Source organism: Spermophilus citellus (genome assembly GCF_964194105.1).
Source record: "Spermophilus citellus genome assembly, chromosome: 4".
NCBI classification, from domain to species: domain Eukaryota; kingdom Metazoa; phylum Chordata; class Mammalia; order Rodentia; family Sciuridae; genus Spermophilus; species Spermophilus citellus.
In genome coordinates this window covers 54984161-55007318 of record NC_138185.1, presented here as the reverse complement: position 1 = coordinate 55007318, position 23158 = coordinate 54984161, and the positions used below count along the sequence as shown (strand labels likewise).

General features: G+C 41.7%; 1 protein-coding gene across 2 annotated transcripts in view; it reads right to left on the bottom strand.

The window, feature by feature from the left end:
- The window catches only part of ADAMTS17 (ADAM metallopeptidase with thrombospondin type 1 motif 17), a 366835-nt gene that overhangs the window by 159046 nt on the left and 184631 nt on the right, over window positions 1-23158 (bottom strand). For both annotated transcript variants that reach the window (XM_081292254.1, XM_081292253.1), the window contains exons 9-10: window positions 6019-6159; window positions 3920-4070 (exon numbers count right to left, since the gene is read on the bottom strand). In XM_081292254.1, coding sequence (XP_081148380.1) covers window positions 3920-4070; window positions 6019-6159 — 292 coding nt within the window. The remainder of the gene's footprint in view (window positions 1-3919; window positions 4071-6018; window positions 6160-23158) is intronic.

Genomic DNA, 23158 nt, shown 5'->3' with positions numbered 1-23158 from the left:
TCAATCATTTGAATTCAGACAGGAGAGTAAATCTGGCCCGTCATTCCATTTTGGCCAGAAGATATAGTTGGGGTGAGAAACTTAAAGGCATATTTGAGACCATGTCATTTAATAACGTGATATCCATTTCAATCCTCAAGGAAAAGAAAGGGTAATAATGACTACAAAGATCAATTATAGCACTGAATTAAAAGAACTGATTGGTTCTGGTGTCTCTGGCTACATCAGGAGGAATGAAGAGTTAAGACGACGCTTCATTTTTTTTCATAGCACCCAGGAATTCAATAGAGAAAAACGTGGATCCTTTAAATGAACAGATAGATTAGTTCTGTCTCCCACAGGTGGGAACTGGCATTGTCCAGGAAGAAAATAACAACACAGCTATCAGCTCACTATATTGGGCACTAACTTTATGACAGAACCATTTCTCTACACTTTACATGTCTTAACTGACCAGAAGCCTCATATTTTACTAGTGAAGACACCAATGCACAGAGAAAGAGAAACAATCACTAGGAACCAGCCTGCACTCACTCCCTACCAGACTCACTGCCCTTCCTTGAATGGTTCTTGTCCTGGGAGGGAGCCATGGGAGTGGTCTGCATGGACCCTTGCAAGACGTCTGGCAGATTCACCCCTTATGGTAGTGAACCACATGGAAAACCCTGCAATCAGGTTTAGAGAGTAATATATCACATGGGCAGGTCTCTAAGGGTCTCTTTCTCAACTCTGCACCGTCCATAGATTCATCAGCAGGTGAGTGAAGCCACACAAGCAGGACTGTACAAACCTTCAGTTAGGGTCACGGCTGGATCCCAGAGCAACACATACTTATTGAGTGCCTACTGTGTGCCAGGCACTGCTCGTGGCAGTTGAAAATTACTGGTGAGCAAAAGTTAAGATGACTGCCCTTGAAAGATTTTTGATCTAGAAGAGGGGAATTATCAGTCATAATAAGTAAGTGCACTCTATAGCATGTTAAAAAAAGTAAGTGTCTGGAAGCAGTGCTTTCCCTTAAGAGGTCAGTTGGAAGTTGGTGCTGCAAGGGTGGGCAGAGGAGGGCTACTGATCATAGTGTCAAGCAGGGCAGTCGGGGTAGGACACATTGACAAGGTTAGCCTCAAAAACAACAACAAAAAAAAATCTTTCCTCAAAAAAGATGAGGAATGATTCATGTGGATAGCTAAGAGAGGAGCTGCCAGGCAGAGGAAGGGGCTGCTGACGGTGGGGCATGACCCCACTGGGAGCTGCAGGGAGGCAGCAGGATAGCTGCAACAGAGCAGGTGAAGAGGAACACAGAAACGACATGATAGGGGGCAACACGGTGATCTTGTTCCACAAAGCAGGAAGGAATGGCAATAGAAGACATCTGCGATCCTGCCATACTGAACACATTCTGGAGCACATACCTCTATAGGCACAGAGGGAGCAATCTGACCACACTGTGATCCCTGGAATCCAAACCTGTGCTGGTGTCTTGGTCTGGATCTGACTTACAGGACCAGCCCAGACCGAGGGCAGCGTGTCTCAAATCTCTGACCTTCCACAGTAGTGCAAAAGCATTAGTGAGACATGTTCTCCAGCATGAGCAGTAGCTGCCACCTCACCGTCACAGTCCTTGCAAGTGGAACAATGACTAGTGACTAGCGGAGGCTGGCAGCCACCATGGTGACTCCACTACTTCACCCTCCCTATCCCCCGCACATAACGACTCCTGCTATTGGGGCAGAAAACACTATTTGATTACTGGTGCAACACTCAAGGTAAAAGCAAGTAAGAAAACATGAGGTGCAGTTCTTGGGGAGCTGTGGGATTAAAAGCTCAATTTCACGGCATCTTACAAATGGGAAGATCGCATTACAAATTTATTTGCATTTTGAGTCTCTAGGGGATAAGGAGCTACAAAGCTGAGCTAACCATTCATTACTTGTCGACCTCTAATTGTCCTCTTTAAATGAAAAGATGTTAATGAAGGAAAATAAAATATCATGTAGCCTTCTCTCCCTTGGGGTCTTTGAAGACAGATTCCCTTCTCTCCCTCAGTAATAGGCACACTGGGCTTTCCTTCCTGACCATCCTCTTACATCCCTAAGTACCTAAGTGTTGCAGTTAGGGTACTGCATAACAGTGCAAGGGCAGAGTCCAGCCTGGGAGATTGCTAGTCCCCAATATGTGTCTCCCTTCCTCAATCCCACCTTCCTGCAATCACCTGGCTCCTAGAGGGAAAAATGGCTCAGCTTGCAGGGAAGGTGGTCTTTGTCCAGATACACCCATTCAATCTTACTACCCTGGAAGGCCAGCTCCTCTGACCTGCCTCATCTCAGCAGCGCTGGGTAGGACTCCCTACTGGGCACTCTGAATCCACTGGGAACCTCCCCTTCTCAACCCTAGGGAGGGGCCCTTCTGTCTTTCCTAAATGCTCAGTGTCTTTGGGAGGGTTCTAGACATATATCCTCATGTTGGTCTTGTACTGAGCTTAACACCATCAAAGGCCCCCCTGAAAACTGCTCTCTTGATATTTGTATCATCGATTCACTTTGGAGGCTGAAAATGAAGTGTAAGCAAACTGAATGCTCTTGGCAGACACATACATATAGAAACGAGAGCTTTCATGGTCAAGCCGTGCAGAGGCTGATGAGGAGCATTAGACATGGAAGGCTGCTGGGGCAGTCAGAATCCTGGCCCTGATCACACTGCCCAGGGGACCAGCAGAGGAGGATTCAGAACAACACTGTGAATAAGTGTCCTTGGGAAAAACAGCTGGCAGTCGGTACCAGCTGGGTGCTGAGGTGCTGCTGTTCTCCATACCCCAAACAATGCCGTGCCCCACCTGCAGGATATCACCCCAACTCTTAGATAGAAGTCCTCAAGAGGCAGCATGAACTCCTTGGGAGTCAAGGCTTGCCAGGATCCCAGGCCTCCTTCTGTAGGCAGCCCTTGTGGACCTGTCTTCCTTGGTTTGGGTTCTGTCGTGAGTTCCTGGTCAGCCCTCCACAGATCCTTCCTGGGACGAGATGCTGTCCTGAGCCCTGTGCTTAGCTCTCTCTTGGGCTGCCTGCCCCTGAGCCCCACAAATCTCTAAATACTTTCCTTTATTCTGTCCTTCTTCTGCCCCAGGGTGGTGCAGGCTGTGCTCCCTAGCTGAGTTCCACTGGAATGCAGGCTTCTCTGGCCATTCTGGACCTCCTGTGGCTGTTACACAGATGGCCAAGGGCATGGTGCCCCAGGTCCCAGTATGTTCCTCTTGGTACTCTCCATCTGAAGAATGAGCCAAGCCATGGGCCTCCCTCTTTGCTGCACAGTGAAAAAGTGTGTGCTCTGGGTGTGAATGTGCTTGGATTCAAGTCCTTGTTTTCCTACCTACTAACCAAGACACTATGAATGGCCACTTACTTAGTTTGATTTGCTCTTATCATCTGTAATGTGGAGATAGAATCTAGGGAGTTATGGTGACACTTTGGGACCAGACACATAGACGCTGCTCCATAAATGCTATTTAATAGGGTTATTATCACTATTATATAACTGATTTATTACATTTGAAATTTTCTCCATCTGACATTCTCCAACATTTAACAGTTTTTAGTCCTCTTCCTTATCTTTGCAAAGTTTGAAATCAGAGGATGTCAGATCACTTCCAAGAAGTATGGGTCACTCTTCTTTCTCTAGCATTCAAAATTTTTCATGCTAAAATACTAGGCTTCTCATTTCGGTAGAAAGCCTGAAGCATCCCCCTTCAAAACTGCCTTGTATGCAGGGACCTGAAACACAAGTGTGGGCATGCATGCATGTGTGGCTATCTACGCTACATATGTGCAAATGCCTCTGAATGTGTGTTATGTACACATATATGCACATGTTAAGTGTGAATACCTATATCAGTGGCCCTTCCTGAGCCAGCTTTCCCCTGGATGCTTACCTCCATGTTTTTGCAGAAGGTGGCATTGGTGCCGAACAGGATCTGGCACTGCTCGTTGGCGCTGTAGTGCATGCCTGGCAGCTTGTGAGGGAGGCGCACTGCATGCTGGCTCCTGGGGTCTGTGACCAGCAAACAGGTACTGACTTTGGACCTGAAACAGCCAAGAGGTAAGCTGACTTGCAAATGTACTGTTCAGGTTTTTGTTTTGATTTTTTGGTCTTTAAGAATGATGCACCTTCGGGCTGCGGTTGTGGCTCAGTGATAGGGTATTCGCCTAGCATGCATGAGGCACTGGGTTCGATCCTCAGCACCACATAAAAATAAAATGAAGATACTGTGTCCACCTAAAACTAAAATAAATATATAAATATTAAAAAAAGAATGATGTACCTTCAAGTGATTTATGGGAGAAGGACCCAGGCACTGGACATGTGGATTGTGCTTTGTTTGCTTTTTGTTCCCACATGACTGAATGTGGATTATTAAGAAACCAGCCACTCAGGAGGGGCCCAGGAGCAACACCCTTGAAGCAAAGGGTCTTTAATGGGGAATTTGACAAAAAATGTTTTTGAAATAAATGACCATGATATTTTCTTAGAATATGGTTTTTGGACAAAAGTTACTATGAATAAAGAACAAGCATAATTTAAATAAAATCAAAGTGCTTATTTCCAACTTCACAAATTCTCTTTCAAAGATTTGTGGGGACAAGGCAGCTGTCTCACCTGACTACACCTGCTGCTGCCACCAAAGGCTGGCCAGTGGTACACTCTACGGAGGACTTCAGGATTTCAATCAGAACAGAAATGCTTACTTACAATGAGAGGTATATTTCCAAAAAGGAAGCTTTATTAGAGGGTCAAAAATACTTTAATGCTTCCCTCCCTCCATTCCTAAAGCAAGGCAGATGGTATTAAAAGGAAAACCCAGTAACTTGCCAAAATTCTTGAAAATTGCATGCATGCCAGTACACATAGCTGAGGCTGGCCCATCTTCCCCAGACTAAGACATTACTTGTCACCAGTGGGGTCAGCACTGTGTATGTGAGCAAATGAAAACATACTCTCTGGTTGTACTAACTCTGTTGGGTACAACAAATAACATCACATAGCTGTTACATTTTACTAAAATTCTATGATAACACACACTCAGGGGAAGTAGACCATATTAAAACCAATGGGTCCATTTTTAAGCCTGTTTACCACTTAAGCAATTTCCCCATCAACAGGAAACATGAGAGAAGACCCAGATGATGCCTTTGCCACTTTACCCCAGATCGCCTGAGTACTTTAATCCCTTGGACTGTAAAGCTGCATATGTAGGTGAGATTCACTGACTCACCTCTGTTCTACAGATTAACATGACTAAGTAGAGAAGTACTCAGGGCACACACATCAATGCTATAAGCCAGCCCTGAGGGAGGGAGGGAGGGAGGGAGGGAGGGAGGTTGTATGTATGTGTGTATGTGCTGCAGTACTGGGGATTGAACCCAGGACCTCATGCATGCCAGATAAGTACACCACCACTGAGCTACACTCCCATTGTAAGCCCCAAGGTTTCAACACTCTATGACCAGAATGGTCTGTGTGTACACTCAGTTTGACAAGGATCTGAAACTAGATGAGCAATTCTTCCACAGAATGTAAAAATGGAATGATGTAGACATCTTGTAGGAAGAAAGTAGCATTGAGATAAACACACCCTGTCTCCATATGAGCAGGTGGTGAGCAAACCCACCCTGCAGCAAATTCATTCCCCACCAAGGGAGGCAGCCTCAGCACCCAGGGAGTGTTCAACCACCGCATACAGTACCCAAGGAGCACCTCTCAGGTGGTGTCCACTCATGGTCACAGGACTGCAAAGAAATGAAGTGGGTTTTCAAGCCAGGGTCTCTATGTTGATATTGCCATCACTGAATAATTATTTAATGGTCACCTGCTGGGTGTCCAATGTCATACCAGGTGCACGCTTGGGAGGAAGCATTTGCCTGTTATAGGATATTGCACTGATCACCTCTTCAGGCTGAAAGGACTCTAATCATTTTGTATTTGGGGAGAATTTTCTATTGTACTATGCTACAGAATGATTCAAGGGCTTACTTGAGGAAGTTTTCAAGGTCATCTCGACTGCAGGAGGACCAAGAGAGGTCACTGGGGTTCCGGCCTTTTACCCACTCGCCCGACATGATGTGGGACCGGCCAGCACAGGATGAGTGGTCATCGTCATGGTTCATCCCCAAGCTGTCCAAAGAGAAGGAGGAGGAGAGAGGAACACTATGTTACAGGTGTCTCATTTCCAGGTCCAGGTTCAAGCACACTATGTACACTTAAGTCTAAGTACAAGTGATACAGGGTGATAGCTGCTCTCACAGAGATCACAGTGGGAATTTACAGAGAAATAAAGTGGTGATTAGCTCACAAAGTGAAAGAAAACTGATTGAACAAAGAGACAATATAAATAAATGAAAATCTTTAAATGGACTGTGATAATTAACTGACATTATAGCTCTTAAACTCTCAACTCCTTTTTTTAATATTTATTTTTTTAATTGTAGTTGAAAACAATACCTTTATTTCACTTATTTATTTTTATATGGTGCTGAGGATAGAACCCAGGGTTTCGCAAGTATGAGGCGAGCGCTCTACTGTTGAGCCACAACCCCAGCCCTAAACTCTCAACTTCTGATGATCAGACTTCCTTACTCTAAATATTCCATTAGAGGAACGTTCAAGTGTTTGGTATTTCTTGGAGATAAGTCACAGTGCTAAGGGCCAATGGGAATCACCCAAGACACTCAGTTATCAAATGTCATGGGTTTGAGTTTTCAAGTTCATAAATAACCGTGGCTTTTTGGTTTTTTCATATCTCTATACCTGGGTCCACCAAAATCATTCCTGTCACCTTCCTTGCCCATCTGGACCTGAGAGACAGCAGAATGCGTGACTAGGCATGGATGGTGGGCCACACGCTGTAATCTGAACAATGAGTCACCAGAGTTTATATATGTACCATCACTGCAAGGGGCTGAGATGCAGTTTACTGCATCAGAGAGCACAGTTTGCCGACTCATGATTCCCAGAGGAGAGACCTCTTGTGTAAGGATGCCTATTCTTTGCCAACAATCCCAATGGATGAAAATGAAAAATCATGCTTTGATTCATGTAGAAAATATTAGCTGCTTTTCAAGTGGCAGATAATAGACCAGAAGAAGAAAGAATGGTGGACCAGCTGTCATTTATAGCGTCAAATCACAGCCAGCCTGTGAGAAGAGGTACTTAAAAAAAAACAACAACAAAAAAACTACTCAGCAGAATAATGAAAACCATCTCTGGTTAAATCCCAGCTGATCCTCCTATTGAGAGGTCAGGTGTCCATCCACTTAAGGTAAAAAGAAGAGCCAAGAAATAATTAGATAATTCTGGCCAATAAAAATAATTTAGACATTTCCAGTAATTGCTTTGCTGAATAAAGAGGGTCCTATTTCTCAATGCAATTTCTCACTTTTTGTCTTTTTTTTTTTTTGGTGGACAACAGAAAATTATGATTTATATGGAATACATGGGAAAACAATTTTATTTCAGTTTTTAAAAAAATTTTGTTAGAAATAAAAAGTTATTTAAAAGATATTCATTCTTTGTGCCTAAAATACATTCTTTTTTACATTTACTCTCAGTATATTTCCTTTATTTTGAGGTTTACTTTTAAAAACTTTATTGTGGTAAGAACACTAAATATGAGATCTATCCTATTAAGGGTTTAAGCATACAATGCAGTATTGTTCACTGTAGTTTAATGCACAGCAGCAGCCCTCTCGATCTATTTATCTTGCTTAGCTGAAACTTGATGCCCACTGATCCATGCCCTCTCCACTGCCCTCTCCTCAGCCCTTGGCAACCACCATTCATTCTATTCTTCAATTCCATGAATCTGACTATTTTAGATATCACCTGTAAGTGAAATCAATAAGTCTGGTTCTTCCCATGATTGCTTCACTTCACTTACTGTATTGTAAAAAGTTAACCTCCAAAATACATAAGGAACTCCTATAAGCCAGTAGCAGGAAAAAATAATAACCTGATTTTAAAATGGGTTAAAGACTTGACTTAACCATTTCTCCAAAGATAACATACAAATGACCATCAGGTACATGAAAGGATGCTCAATGTCATTAATCAACAGGGAAATGCAAGTCAAAACCCTAATGAGATATTGCTTCATATCTTTATGATGTTTGTCATCAAAAAAAAAAAACAAAGAAAAGTACATGTAATGATGTGGAGAGATTGACATGCCTGGTCACTGATGGTTGGAATGCCTAATGGTATAGTGTAACTGCTATGGAGAAAAAGTACCAAGGGTCCTCAAAAAAATTACAACAGAACTACTGCATGATCCAGCAATTTTACTTCTGGATATTTAATCAAAAGAAGTGAAAGCAGGATCAAAGATATATTAGCCAAGATGTGGAAACAATCTAAATGTCTATTGATGGATGCATGGATAAATGTGTTACATGCATATAATGGAATATTATACAGTCTTTAAAAGGAAAAATTCTTCCATATGTAATAGCATGTATGAGCTTTGAAAACACTATGTTAAATGAAGCCAGATTTTTACTTTTTTTCTGCCTGCTATGTATGTATGTGTACACATGTATGTATGTATGCATGTGTGTATTTATCTCATATTAAGTTTTGAGGGAAGTGAATGTTTTTTAAAGTACATTTAGGTTATACAAGAATGACTTACCTTAGATGTAATGTATGGTTTGATTTGATATCAGTAAATAAAAGTAGTGATGATGTTTTCAAACAGGTAGACTTAAAATTTTTGATGGATTTTAATGAAGTCTGCAAAATGTGTAGAGGTTATGAGATAGGAATTTAAGGATATGGAGAAAACACTGAGTCTCAAAAGAGAAATGCCCATAAACTGTTGGAACACAGAGCAAATAACTCATGAGCCACCCAGCCCATGACCTTGTACCCAAGTCCTTGTCTGCAGCTTGCTGACCAGCTGATGAAAAAGCAACGACACTGCAGGACAACCCCAAGGCAGCTGGAGGAACCACTGCTGTAGGGAGCATATGCATAAAGTCGGTGGTGACCAATAAATGACCCTATCATTAAAATAGCAAGATGCATCCTCCTGTATGGAGATTTAAAATGCTAATGAGACATATGATGTAGGAAGTAGCATAATTAGAACATTCCAAGGCAAGGCACAAGGAAAACTGGTACAAAACTGCATAACCCTGCCCTGACTCCACCTCCAGCACAGCCCCGTAGCTGCTGGCCCTCCATAAATGCTAAAACTCCAGACCGAGATGGGGTGATTCACACTCTTGAGACTTCCCACACTCCCATTCCCAGGTACTTGTACCTGGCACAACCTTAAATTCTTTTTTGAACTTTTCTATGATGTGGTCAAGAACCTAGAAAGTCGGAGTAGAGGTCTCCTCTGCTCCTGGAGACCTCCGTGGATCTCCATATGGTGATCATTATAGAAATGTCTCATGACAAAAATGGCTTCCGCCTCTATAATATGGGGTAACTACTGCACATGGAATGGGTTCAATGGCTCTGTCTCCATCCAGCTTTGGCAGGGCCGTCCTGACTCGGCAAGAAGGAATGTTCCTTCCGATGGTCGCAACCCACAGACCCCAGAGTCCTCACCTGAATCGCAGACCAGAGACCCTCTTTTGAACATGACCTTGCCCATGAAAGAAATGAAGCAAGTAAGTTCTATGTATAACAATGACATGAAACACGAAGGGAACAGCCCAAGAGAAAGAAATCTTTTGTCTCTTAGGGAACATTAATGATTTCCTAAAAGCCTAAAGTTCTGGGATTCTGAGCTGGGTCCTTGGGTAAATTATCTGGGAACTTACACAGCAGATCCATGGGCCTTCCCCCACCCCACCCCAGTCCTCCATCACAGAAACCCTTTCTTCCCATACAGACCCAAATAAAGAAGGCCTCACGAGTTATAGCGTGAAGAACATGTCAACTGTTACCAAATTTGCATGTTCCCCAACTAGGCGCAATTCAATCTTATTTTCAGAAATGGTTAAACCCCTTAGTGGATCTCAACTCTACCTACAGGAATTCCCTCAAACCTCTTTCCCACCTTTCCAAACCTGGGCCTCAATCTATGGAGAATCAATACACCATTTAATTATTCTATCTTTGCACTTTGAAAAACCACCTTCCATCTTCCCTAGGCAGGATCTTCTGAACCAGACAGTTTTTTTTTTTCCTCCCACAACAAGGATGTTTTGGAAAATGACAGCCCAAGGAGATCCAAGCCCTGGGAGGATAGTCTCACCATGGGCATAGGGATGTTAGGCTTGAAACCACTTCCAAGTTTTCTCTGGTCTTCAGATTGGTTATAAAATAAAAAAGCCTCCTCTCCCCACACTTCTGGACTCTCCTGGCCAGAGGCCCTGGTCTCTCAGGAGATTTGCAGGATGGTTACAAAAGTGCTCAGAAAAGTTGAATGTGCAGTCTGCGATTCTGCATCCACCAGCAGCACTTCCCTCTTCCAGCCCTCAGAAGAGGACTTCCCTGAAGAATGTTCCAGCCATCAATAGTGGGATTCTTGGCTTTCCAGAGCCTGTCTCTAATATAGATCACACCTGATCTATTTTAAAAATGTTAAAATGCTAACAAAGTGCCTCATAAATTTACAGTTTGATGAACTAGCACTGGGCTGAGAGTCTTGATACTTGAGGTTTATATAAACTACTGCTTAGGTTATTTTTAGTTTAAACTAAAGATTACCTGACAGAAAATTCCATGTTATTTTAGGTTTATGTCCCAGGGCATCTATTATTTCTGGCAATGATATATTTAACAAAAACGCGTAGTATTAAGTATGCACAGTAATTTTAACTCTAAATGTCTGTGGGATTGAGGGCACAGGTGGGCCTGGTGTCACATGTATCAGACATAATAATAACTTAATGGCCTTGAGTTTATTTTATCTTAAAACAAAATAACATGCTACTTCTGTATTTGCTTCTGGAAATCCCAAGTGAACCCTGGAGGGAGTTCTGAAAGTATTACACTACTCCACCCCTTCTGTCTACCTCAAAGGCTCTTCCTTCACGCATGGTTACAGAGTGTGGAGAAGAGACATCAAATGCATGGTTGTTCAGAACTCTTCCATGACTTCAGGATGAAATCTGGTAAACCTCAGAGTCGCCTTTCCCCTCAAAACATCTTCTAGCAATAGGGCCAGTCCTCATCCAGGGGTTCTACATGTTTAGATTCACCCAACCATGGATAGAAAATATTTGTAAAAAAATTAGAAAACTACATCTGAATACATACAGACTGCTTTCTTGTCGTTATTCCCTAAACAGTACAACATAACAACTACTCACATAGCCCTTGCGTGGAATTCCATTTCATAAACCCCTTAGAGGTGATTTTAGGTATAGTGAAGGATGCATGTAGGTTCTATGCATACACTACAGCATTTTATTTAAGGGACCTCAGTATCTGTGCATTTTGGTATCCAAGGAGAGTCCTGGAACCAATTCCCCACAGATACCAAGTGACAAACTGTATTAACTTAGAAGAAATACTCTAGATAAGTTGGTCTTATATCAGATTCTTCCCCTGCTGTACCCATAAACACCAACCCTCCAAAAAAAGATAGAATTATTATTTTTAACCATCAATATGCCTTAACCAGATGAGATTAATTTCAATTCCACCTAGACTTGGCAATTTCAAGTCCTTAGAATCTTATTTAATAATCTTCCCACTAACAAACAGTACCAACAGCTAGATTTCTCAGGGAAGGTTTGTCTCAGCCAATGGGGAATGGCTTGGCTTCTGGCCCTCATTAATTTAATTAGTAGTTAAAAATAAGGGCATGGTAAAAATTTAAAGGATACCAAGGGGTATAAGATGAAATCGACCTGCTCACCACGCCTCCAGCTTCCTAGGCTCCTGCTGCCTCCTCAGAGGGAACTGCTGAGATCAATTCTTCTAGGGGCAGCTTTTTTAATGGGCATTAGAAACCAGCCCCTAGCATTTCCTCTCCCCTTCAAAGGCCAGTGCAGAGGAGGGGATTAGCTGACCTACAGGAGGGGTTGCAGCTAAGAGGGAATCTGCTGCCTCCCAAAGTTCAAAGACCTCTCAGGGACATCAAAGGGCACAGGATGCTCCAGGCAGTACAAATTCTAAGGACAGGCTGCTTCCTGCACCTAATGACCATTACCCCCTTCCTTTCCTAAAGCCACACGCAAGGAGGGGCTTTATGGTCTAGTTATTTGGTCTCTGCCTTTTCCCTCCTGTCAGAGGGCTAGAGAAGGGATAGGGATGGGAGAGTGTACTTCTCCACCCCCACTCCAGGACTGAAATGCACATCAGAGGGCAGAGAGTGACCCCACCCTGCCAAATCCCTCAATACCCCAGGAGCCAGGGCTTTTGCTCATGCCCTTTGTCCATCTGGAACTCCTGTCTACTCAGAGGTCCAGTTCTCATGTCTCTTCCTTCCTGCAGTGGCCCTTGATGCTTGAGAGGGATCCCTCCAGACTGAACTCCTGACCACCAGAAGTCCCTCTTGAGGCCTCTCAGAGCCAACATGAAGGCGGGATTGATCATTCTTCACACCTCAGGAGTCCAGAACCTCCTCAAAGCAGACCCAGTGATAACCACACTGAAGGGGCTGATGAGTGTGTGAAAACTGATGGAACCCATAGACCAAACAAAACCAAAACAGTTTGACCATGTCTAACAACTTCCCTTAAAAGGTTTTTCTCCCATGGAATGATGGTCTGTGCCCATGTTCCTGAAGTGGCTGGCTGCGCCCGAGAGCACCACCTCAGCATGGAATCCTGGTAAGCCCTCTCCCCTGAGTACATAATAAGCCAGAAGCCAGCAGCCACATCTTCCAGGAGAATCAGAGTTCTAATGGGGACTTTAGCATTCCTTCAAGGCTCTGAGGCAACTTATGTCCTAATACAACACAAAATGAGGGAGTCAGGACCGAATTTCAAAGGCAAATAGTAGAATATTAAGAACAAGAGGAACCTACCTCTGTTTCTATAATGCGTTAATTTTTCAAAAGTGGATACACAATGGAATCTCCTAGAAGGTTTTAAAAGCACTGGTGACTCTTTTCTAGCACCAGAGGTTCTGATTCCATTGGCAGGAAGCATGACTTAGGTATCTGAAATTTTAAGAGCTCCCAGGTGATTGTAAGATCCACCAAAGTTCGAGAACCACAACTACAGCACAGGTTGGTGGTGTTCAAACTTCAACGAACACTAGAAACCCCCGGGTGTGAAAATTCAGATTGCTGGCCCCACCCCAGTTTCTGATTCAGGCATTGCACATGGTATATGAGCAGGGGGAATGAAGATTCTCACTTCTATTACGTTCCCAATTAATGCTGAAGCTGCTGGTGAGGTTGTTGTAGTTTAGATCTGGAATGTCCCCCCCAAAGGCCCATAAGTTACATAAAGGATTGGCCCCCAGCTAGGGGATATTGAGAGGCTGAAGATACTCTTAGAAGTGGGACCTATAGGAGTTCTTCTGGTCACTGGAGGTGTGCCCATGAAGGGGAAAGAGGAGCCCAACTCTTCCTCCTCACTTCCCAGCCAGGAGGTGAGCAGCTTGCTCTATCACATGCTCCTGCCAGGATGGGCTGCCTCACCACAGGACCAAAAGAATGGGGCCAAGCAACCATGGACTAGAGACTCTGAAACCTTTCCTCCCTTTAAGTTGATTATTTCAGGTATTAGTTACAGTCACACAAAGCTGACCAACACAGCAGCCAAGCAGACCTCAAGAATCATGAATGACAAGGAATTCTTCATACTAGTAAGCACCCCTAATAGGTTATCAGCCCTTGTTGATCAGGTAAGAATCACCTGGAAAGCTTGGAGCTATCGACCCACCTGCCAAAGCTACAAATACCTGTGGCATACCCTAGACCAGGATCTTCGAGGAGGGGCTCCCAGGTGTGCTAGTGTACCACTGGGGCCAAGAACGTCTCCTCTAGAAACAGGCTGCCTATGAATACCCCAGGTAGAGCCAGCACCACCACTCTTTCCTATTCTGAGCTGAGACCTGCCTTTGTGCAGCTTCCAGACACAGATCCCAGCCTGCCATCTTAGCAACCACTGATCAACCCCTCTTGGTGATGCAACAGAGTTCAAATACTTGAGATCTTTCTCATGTCCCCATTTGATCTCTCCTTTTTGCCCACAAAGTCCAAAGCAAAGTACAAGTTGATAGCCAATGACAAGAATTCTCACCGAGATTTTAGCCAAACAACACAAGATTTATCACAACCACTTCTTGTTTAGTCAAAGTCAAAATTCAGACTGTTATTTCTGCCCAGATTGTCAGATTTCTGGATGAGACCAGGGAGGACATCAGTGTTGGCAGTTTCTGGATGCACTCAAAATACAAGGCCCAAATACTGCCCATGTAGTCCAGCCTGATGGTAAATAGTCTTAAGGAGCAGAAAAAGTTCAGGAATTGTAATAACACTGCTATATTATTAAATACAGTTGGGTGCTGCTTAACAATGGGGATCCATTCCGAGAGACGCATCATTAAGCCGAATCATAACACATTCTGTTACACGTCTGCTGCTGTGAGAACGTCACAGAGTGTACTTACACAAGCTAAGATGGCTGCACATCACTAGGCCATATAATTTTACGGGACCATTGTCACATATATGGTCCATATTAACCACTGACTGACTGAAAAGTCTCCATGCAGTGTGTGGCCACACTAGCTTATGTGACTCTTTCTCAAGTATCCTGGGTATTATACAGACAAACTCTTTTTCTAACAAAAGGCTTTTTCTTTTTAAAATTTCCATGCAGTTGAGTCTTTGGGGGCTTTGTTCCTGGTATTTCTTTCATTCTCTCACTCTCTTTTCTTCTTTTTTGAAGCTGTTCTTAAGCAATACTTTTTATCTTTAAAAAAAAAAATCTTCACTTCCCCTAGTATAAATTACAGCTTCTTGCAGTAATCACTACTGCTTAACTGGCATTCAATTTACAGGATAAAAATATATTCTTTTGGCCCACTTAATGATTGTGTACACAACTTGTCCTCAAACCCTCTCTGGATTTTGGCTCAAAGCAACTATCATGTTCCGAGGATGGAATGCGGTTTCAAGTAATGCCAAGTCTTGCATAAGCGATAATTGATATTTTTGCTAGCGGCAACTTTGTAGTTGATAACGGGTTATTAAAACAGGAAAAGAGGCCCTGCCCACAAAAATCTCATCTGAGATGTAAAAGGTGTTCCAGACAAAAAGCCTCCTGGTGTCAAGAAAGGGTGGTTCCAGCAGGTCCCATATCTTTGAGAATGTGTGGCCCCAGGGAAAAGGCAGCAAAGATGCCTCTAAGTTCCAGCATCTGCCCACCTGCCAAAGCCCTCTTGCATTCCAGCCACAGGCATCCCAGCCCCAGAACAACTCGATTGCACCTTCACAGTGAAATAGGAATCAGAAATAGTTCTTTCAAAAAGAACTTTGACATTGGCCTTTATTTAAATGTCTGATTTCAACTTTTGCTGACAGAATAGATTAGAAACAAAGTTGGCAATCCTGATATAGTAGAGACTAATTGATCCTGACCACAGCTGTCCAAGAAATAGCATTCTATCCTTATCTTTGGCCACCCCTTTCCCCAATAAAAGGCCAAAAGATTTTCCTTCTATTCCAACTAGGATGTGAGATTTTGCTGAATTGAATGCAGCAGAGGGATCATGCATCTACAAATACCTTAGTTCCCTCTTCCTGCATTTTGAGTTCTTCAGGAGAATCCTAATTCTTCAGGAAAATAAAACCAACATTTCAACCCCCAATGAATAAAGAGAAACAGACACAGAACAGCAGCTGTCCTGTAAGAGATGGTGAGGGAATGGGTGTAGGGTAGGATGGAGACTTCAACCTTGAGGATAAATTTATGTGGCTTTGTCACCTCTATCACATCAGCACCAATTCCGGCTTCAGAGTGACAGTTTTGTCTATGTGAATGGTGCCCCCAGAGCATGCAATGTGCCAGCCCTGCTTATTGCTTAGCAAGACTTCCAATGCTTTCCTTGTTTTCTTGACCTTCCATTTCCATTGTACATTCATTCTCCGCAATGTCACAGGAGTATAAACACTTATTTTTGGCTCTTCTTTTCAATGGCACAAGAAATTATGAACTGGATTAACCCAGCAGCCCAAACAAGATAACAGAACCCCTAGAGTGGGTCCTGTCTTGTGATCTGTCTTCCAAACCACGTTGCTGAGGCCATATGACCAAAGTCAACTGATCCGTGTGTGTGTATCTTCTCTGCTTCTACATTGAAATTTATTCCTGAGTCAAGCCAAGTCCTCATTGGGTTTTCTGTTGCTATTACAGAACACTTGAAACTGGCTAATTTGTAAAGAATAGAGATTTATTTTGGCTCTCAGTTCTGGATGTCAGGAAATCTGAGATACACTGGCTGTATCTTGTGGGCTTCTGGTGAGGGAAAATGAAAGGAAATAGGCACACGCAGAATAGAGAAAGGGGGCCAAATACAGTGTTTCTATGATAAAGGCACTAATCTATTCACTAATTTATTCCACCTCTCACTGGGCCCCACCCCTCCAATATGACCTCACTGATGAATTGAGTCTCAACAGGAGTTTTGGTAGGAGCAAACCATATCCAAACCACAGCACCCAGTGCTCAGTAGCATGTCTCATGCACCGGAATTTTCTGTGAGCTACATCAATTGCTGGTCAAGTCCTGAGGACCTATGGGTCACATTATTCTCCATCTTACCTGCTCCATATGCCCTGTTTCCGAATGGTACCATAACTATGGCACATGTGTCCAAACTAGAAATGACCATCTCCAGATGGGAGGACAAGAAATGTGAAACCTCAAAGACCAAAACCAGGACAGGCATGTCAACTCATCTCACCCCACTGCTGAGAAAAGACAGCACTCCTTAGACACACCTGCAGCAATACCTGCCCCCTCCACTCTCCCTTCAAGTGGCTTTCCTCTTTGGTTATAGGTAAAGTCAAGGAAATCTGGGTAAGAAAATAGAACTCATGACAACTTGGGCTCTTTTCCAAAAGAAAACGAGTGTCACTGTATGAAGATGAGTCAGATCTGCATTGTCTATATGTCCAGAATCATCAGTCAGAGACCAACTGGTCCCGAATGGGGAAGGAACCCTAGTGATGTCAGTGAATCAAGAACAGTGATTTCTACTGATGGTGAAATGTGGTGACGGACACAAAGTGCTTCAAACGGTGTGCAACACAGAGGAAGGGCTCTGTTGGTGCTGTTATCATGAGGAGGAGGGGAATTATGATCATGAAAACCACTCGCAACAGTGAGCACAGGGTCTCAAACCTGGCTGCGTGCTGAAATCAACTAATGAGCTCTTCTAAAAACACAAGATGCCTAAATTCTACCCATAGAAATTGTGATGTAATGAGCGTGAGGCCTGGACATCTGGATTTTTAAACATTCCCCAAGGCATTGTCTCTTTCCTCTTTTAACTTTGGAATAATTATAGATTCACTAGAAGTTGAAAAGAAAAATACAGGTAGGTTCTGTACTATCTTCTTCATCCTTTGGATATTGAACCAGTCTTGCATGTAAATCCTATTTGATCATAGTTTAGTAATTTTCATATCTACCTACCTAGATAGATATGTAGATACATATAAATTATTGTATTCAGTTTGCTAAAATTTTGTTGAAGAACTTTCCCAAAACATTGGTCTACAATTTTCTTGTGTTCTATCTTGTGGTATCAGATGAATATTGGCCTCATAAAATTAATTGGAAAATGCTACTTACATTCCTAGTTTCCAGAAGAGATTATAAAAAATTGATGTTAATTCTTGTTTGGATGTTTGGTAAAATTCTTCAGTGAAACCATGTTGGCTTGGAGATTTGAGGGGAGCTTTTATTTCAAGTTTCAGTCTTAAGTTTTTAAATATTTTAAACGGACACATTAAATCCATAAAAATTGTACATACTCATGAGGTACTGTGTGCTGGTTCAATACATGTATATGTTATGTAATGGTTAATGCACTTATCTTCTCAAACCACAAGCTCAACTTCTTTAATAGACACAGGTCTATTTAGGTCATCTATGTTACCATGCTGAGTTTTATTAATTTGTACTTTTCAAGCAATTCATCCATTTCTACTTAGTTGTTCAGTTTATGAACATAGTTACTGTTCTTTATTATCCTTTGGGGGGTGTAGGATCGATGATGCCCCTTTTTGTTATTGATATTAAGGATGATTCTTCTCTCTTAATCTTCAATCTTATTGGAGGTTAATAAATTTTTTATAGAACCATCGTCTTTCATTAATTTTCTCCATTGTTTTCCTGCTTTTTCATTTATATCTTGCTCTTACCTTTACTACTGATTGCTTTGGGTTTATTTGCTCTTCTTTTTCTACTTTCTTGAGGTAGTAATTAGATTTGCAACCTTTCCTCCTTTCAAATATAAGCGCCTAATGTTATAAACTTCTTTCTTAGCACTGCTTTAGCTGAATTCCACAAATTTTGATGAGTTGTACTTTCGTTTTCATTCAGTGCTACGTACTTTTTATTTCATTGAAATTTATTTGATCCATGGATTATTCAATTTCCAAGTCTTTGGAGATTTTCCTATTGCCCTTCTGCTATCGATTTATAGTTTGATTCTGTTATGGCCAGAGACAATACTCTTGTCAGATCTCAATTCTTTTAAACTTGTTAAGATCTTTGGCCGAGAATATGATCGGTCTTGCTCCCATGGGAGCTTGAATAGAATATATATTTTGCTGTTGATGGATGGAATGTTCTGTAAATGTTAAGTAGATCCTGTTGGTTGATAGGATGTGAACAACACTTTCTGATTTTCTGCCTAATACTTTTATCAAGTGCTGAGAGGGATGTGTTGAAATCTCCAGCTATAGGCTGTGAAATTTATCTATTTCTCCTTTCAACTCAGTTTTGGTTTCATGAATTCTGAATCTCTATAGTTTGGTACGTGCTCATTTAGGGTTCCTTAATTGGTTAGTGGGTTGACATTTTTTATCATTATGTAATGTTCCTTTTCACCTCTAGTAATTATCTTTCCTCTGAAGTCTACCTTTTCACATTGCCATTCTTGCTTTTTAAAATTTTATGTATTCATCATATATATTCCCCCCTTTTCCTTTTAACCTGTGTCATTATGCTATAAGTGACTTTCCCATAGATAGCAGATAGTTGAGTCATGCTTTTAAACCCATTCTGCCTGTGATTGTCTTGCAATTGGAGTATATTTCAGATGATTTAGAGTAATTACTAATATCTTCAGGGTTAGATTTGCCATTTTATTATTTGTTTCCTATTTTTCTTTTTTTATTCCTTTCTCTTGGGTTAATTGAATGCTATTTATAGTACCCCTTTATGTTTTATAGAATATCACTTTACACAACTGTCTCAGTTGTTGTTCTAGGTGTTACCATATACATATATAACTTATCACAGACAACTAGTATTGACATTTTACCACTCTGAATACAATATTAAAATACTCTATTTAGATTCTTTTACCTCCTTCACTCTTAAAATTGTCAGAAGTATTTTTTTTCTACGGATATATTCTATGTTTCAACTTTTGCTTCAATAGAATATAATTTAAAGACCTAATTAGGTGAATAGTGTATTAATATGAAGTTATACATTTACCACTTTTGTTATTGTTATTTCCTTTTTGAAGGTCCCAGTCTCCTTCTGTCAATCATTTTCTTTGGAGAGCTTCCTTCAGCCATTCTTTAAGTATTTGTCTATTAGCCATAAATTCTATTAGATTTTCCTTTTCTGAGAATGTCTTTCATGACCTCTTTATTCTTAAGAGACAGTTTTTTTGGACATAAGATTAGAAATTGAACCAGGCATGGCAGCATACACCTGTAATCCCAGCTACTCAGGAGGCAAAGCCGAAGAAAATAGTTTCTAGGCCAGCTTCAGCAACGAAACAAGACCCTGTTTCAAAATAAATAGACTTGCCTAGCATGTGAGCAGCCCTGGGCTAGACCCCTAGCACTGCAGCAGGAAGTAAAAACCATGGTTTCATATAAGAAATGCATAGCACAACACTATTTCTTTCTGTTTTTAGTATTTTTTCTTTGTTCTTTAATTTTAAGGAGTTTAATATTCATGTCTGGGTGTGAACTTTTTTTAGGGTATATCCTATTTATGGTTCATCTGTCTTAAATCTGTAAATTTATGTATTTCACTAAAAAGACAGGAAGTTTTCAGCCATTGATTCTTTCAATATTTTTTTAGTGATTTCTCATTCTTTCTCCTCTGCTTCTGGATTCCTAATATAAATGTCAATCAGCCCACAGATATCTCAATCTCTTTTTTTTTCAGTATATTTTCTGTTATTACTGAGAAAACTATATTGCTATGTCTTTAAGTTCACTGATTCTATTCCCTTTATTACTAAGTCTATCCACTAAGGGTATTTATTGTGGTGGTTGTTATAGTTTTCTTCAGTTCTATAATTTCCACTTAGTTCTATATACTTCAATTTCCTTGCTGAGATTTTTCTGTTTTTGTTTCAAGAAAATTGGTAATTAATTATTGTGCACACTTTCGTGGCTTAAAATCATTATCATCCAATTCCTGTATCTGTCATTGGTGTCCAGATAACTGACTTTCTTAAATTGTTACCTTCCTGGACCTGGTATGACAAATGATTTTCATCCGTATACTGCATTACTTTGGTTATTATTTTAGGCGACTCTTGATACTATTTATTTTTTAAATATTTAATTGATTTTATTTTTTAAATGCATGACAGTAGAAATGCATTACAATTCTTATTACATATATAAAGCACAATTTTTCATATCTCTGTTTGCATATAAAGTATGTTGACACAAATTCGTGTCTTCATACATGTACTTTGGATAACGATGTCCATCACATTCCACCATCATTTCTAACCCCTTGCCCCCTTCCTTTCCCTCCCACCCCTCTGCCCTATCTAGAGTTTATCTATTCCTCTTTGTTCCCTCTCCCTACCCCATTAAGGGTCAGTCACTTTATATCAGAGAAAACATTCTGCATTTGTTTTTTGGGGATTGGCTAACTTCACTTAGCATTATTTTCTCTAATTCCATCCATTTACCTGCAAATGCCATGATTTTATTCTCTTTTGCTGGGTAATATTCCATTGTGTATATATGCCACAGTAATACTGCTGAGTAATATTCCATTGGGCATATATGCCACATTTTTTAAATCCATTCATCTACTAAGGGGCATTTAGGTTGGTTCCACAGTTTAGCTATTGTAAATTGTGCTGCTATAAATATTGATGTGGCTGTGTCTCTGTAGTATGCTGTTTTTAAGTCCTTTGGGTATAGACCTAGGAGAGGGATAGCTGGGTCAAATGGTGGTTCCATTCCAAGTTTTCCAAGGAATCTCCATACTGCTTTCCATATTAGCTGCACCAATTTGCAGTCCTATCAGCAAGGTATGAGTGTGCCTTTTTCCCCACATCCTTGCCAACACTTATTGTTGTTTGTCTTCATAATAGCTGCCATTCTGAATGGAGTGAGATGATATCCTAGAGCAGTTTTGATTTGCATTTCTCTAATTGCTAGAGATGATGCACATTTTTTCATATATTTGTTAATTGATTATATATCCTCTTCTGAGAGGTGTCTGTTCACGTCCTTGGCCCATTTATTGATTGGGTTATTTGATTTTTGGTGCTTAGCTTTTCGAATTCTTTATATACTCTAGAGATTAGTGCTCTGATGTATGAGGGGTAAAAATTTGCTCCCAAGATGTAGGTTCTCTATTCACCTCACCGATTGTTTCTTTTGCTGAGAAGAAACTTTTTAGTTTGAGGCCATCCCATTTATTGATTCTTGGTTTTAAATCCTGTGCTATAGGAGTCTTATTAAGGAAGTTGGGGCCTATTTAAATCTACTATTTTAGGTTAAATGTGTAGGTGTGGGACTATTTTTGAGAGCTGTAGTTCCAACAACAATTTCATTTTCAGTTCTGCAATGCTATTCTGATCTGCTTTTTCTGGTGTCACTAGGGCTCCTCTTCAGTCCCTGCTGGTGACAACCACTAGGGCTGAAGGTACTTCCCTGGGTTGCCAGGCCCCCTGCTGCACTAGATTAGGAAAGAAGATGTTTGCTGAGTCTGAGTCTCCTTATGCTTCTGGTGGAAAGGCAGGGAGACTAGGGTTTCACTGCAGCTGCTGTGTGCAGACTGGACTACCCACCAGTGTCCCAGTCATGGAGCAACCGTTGGGTTCGCCCAGGGTGGGTGGGTGCTGCTGCTACTGCAAGTAGACTGTAAAGCCTACTGTGTTTATGGAGTGAGTGTTGGAGATCCACAGTAGGTCTTTGTTGGGCTTTGCCTTCCCATCCCTTGGCCATTGAGAGTATGCTGTTCCTGTGTTTTATGTCTAAGATTATTGATAGTTCCAGGTTGTAGGCCTTGAGGTGCCCAGTCCAGGATACATGGGAGATAAAAAAGAAACCCAAGGAACTCACCATGTTGTCCTTCCTCAAGACCTGAGGTCCTCGGCCAGTCTACCTCCCTCTTTCCAGTTCTCTTTTCATTGCTGTCTGTTGTATAATTCCCAGAGGACTTAGCTGTACTTAGAAGGGAAAAGCGAGTCTAGGCCATCACGTTCCAGTGCCAAAAGGTGGCATTTTCTTTTTGAATCCTCCTAACAATGTTATGAGGGAGGAACTATCAATTTCCCAATATACAGATGAGGAAATGGAGGCCTTGAAGGTTCAGACACCTGCTTAACCTAGGGCAAAGCTGCCTTCAGAATTTTTTTTCTTTGAAGACTTGAATTAAAGCTGCGGACTCTGCCTACACATTTGATCACAACCTGTGAATCCCTGGGGACAGTGTGGGCCTTGCTGCTCCTCTGTGCCTGCTAATTCCTGCTGCTGCACCCTGGGAACTCTGCTCTTTCCTCTGGTCCATCATCACCAGAACAGATCTCCCAAAGCCCCTTGTTGTAGCCACTCCCCTCGCAAGGCCTTGATAAAGGCTCTGCCCAGGGCCCTGGGGCCTATCTGTGGCAGGATAGGGCCTGGTCCTACTGTACCTGCTGTCTTGACCAGAGGCCCTAGACCCAGTGACTAGCAGTCTCAGTGTCAAGGTCTGACTGCCTGAATCAAAGCCCTATTCTATCACGTAAAAGCTCTGGGATCACGGCA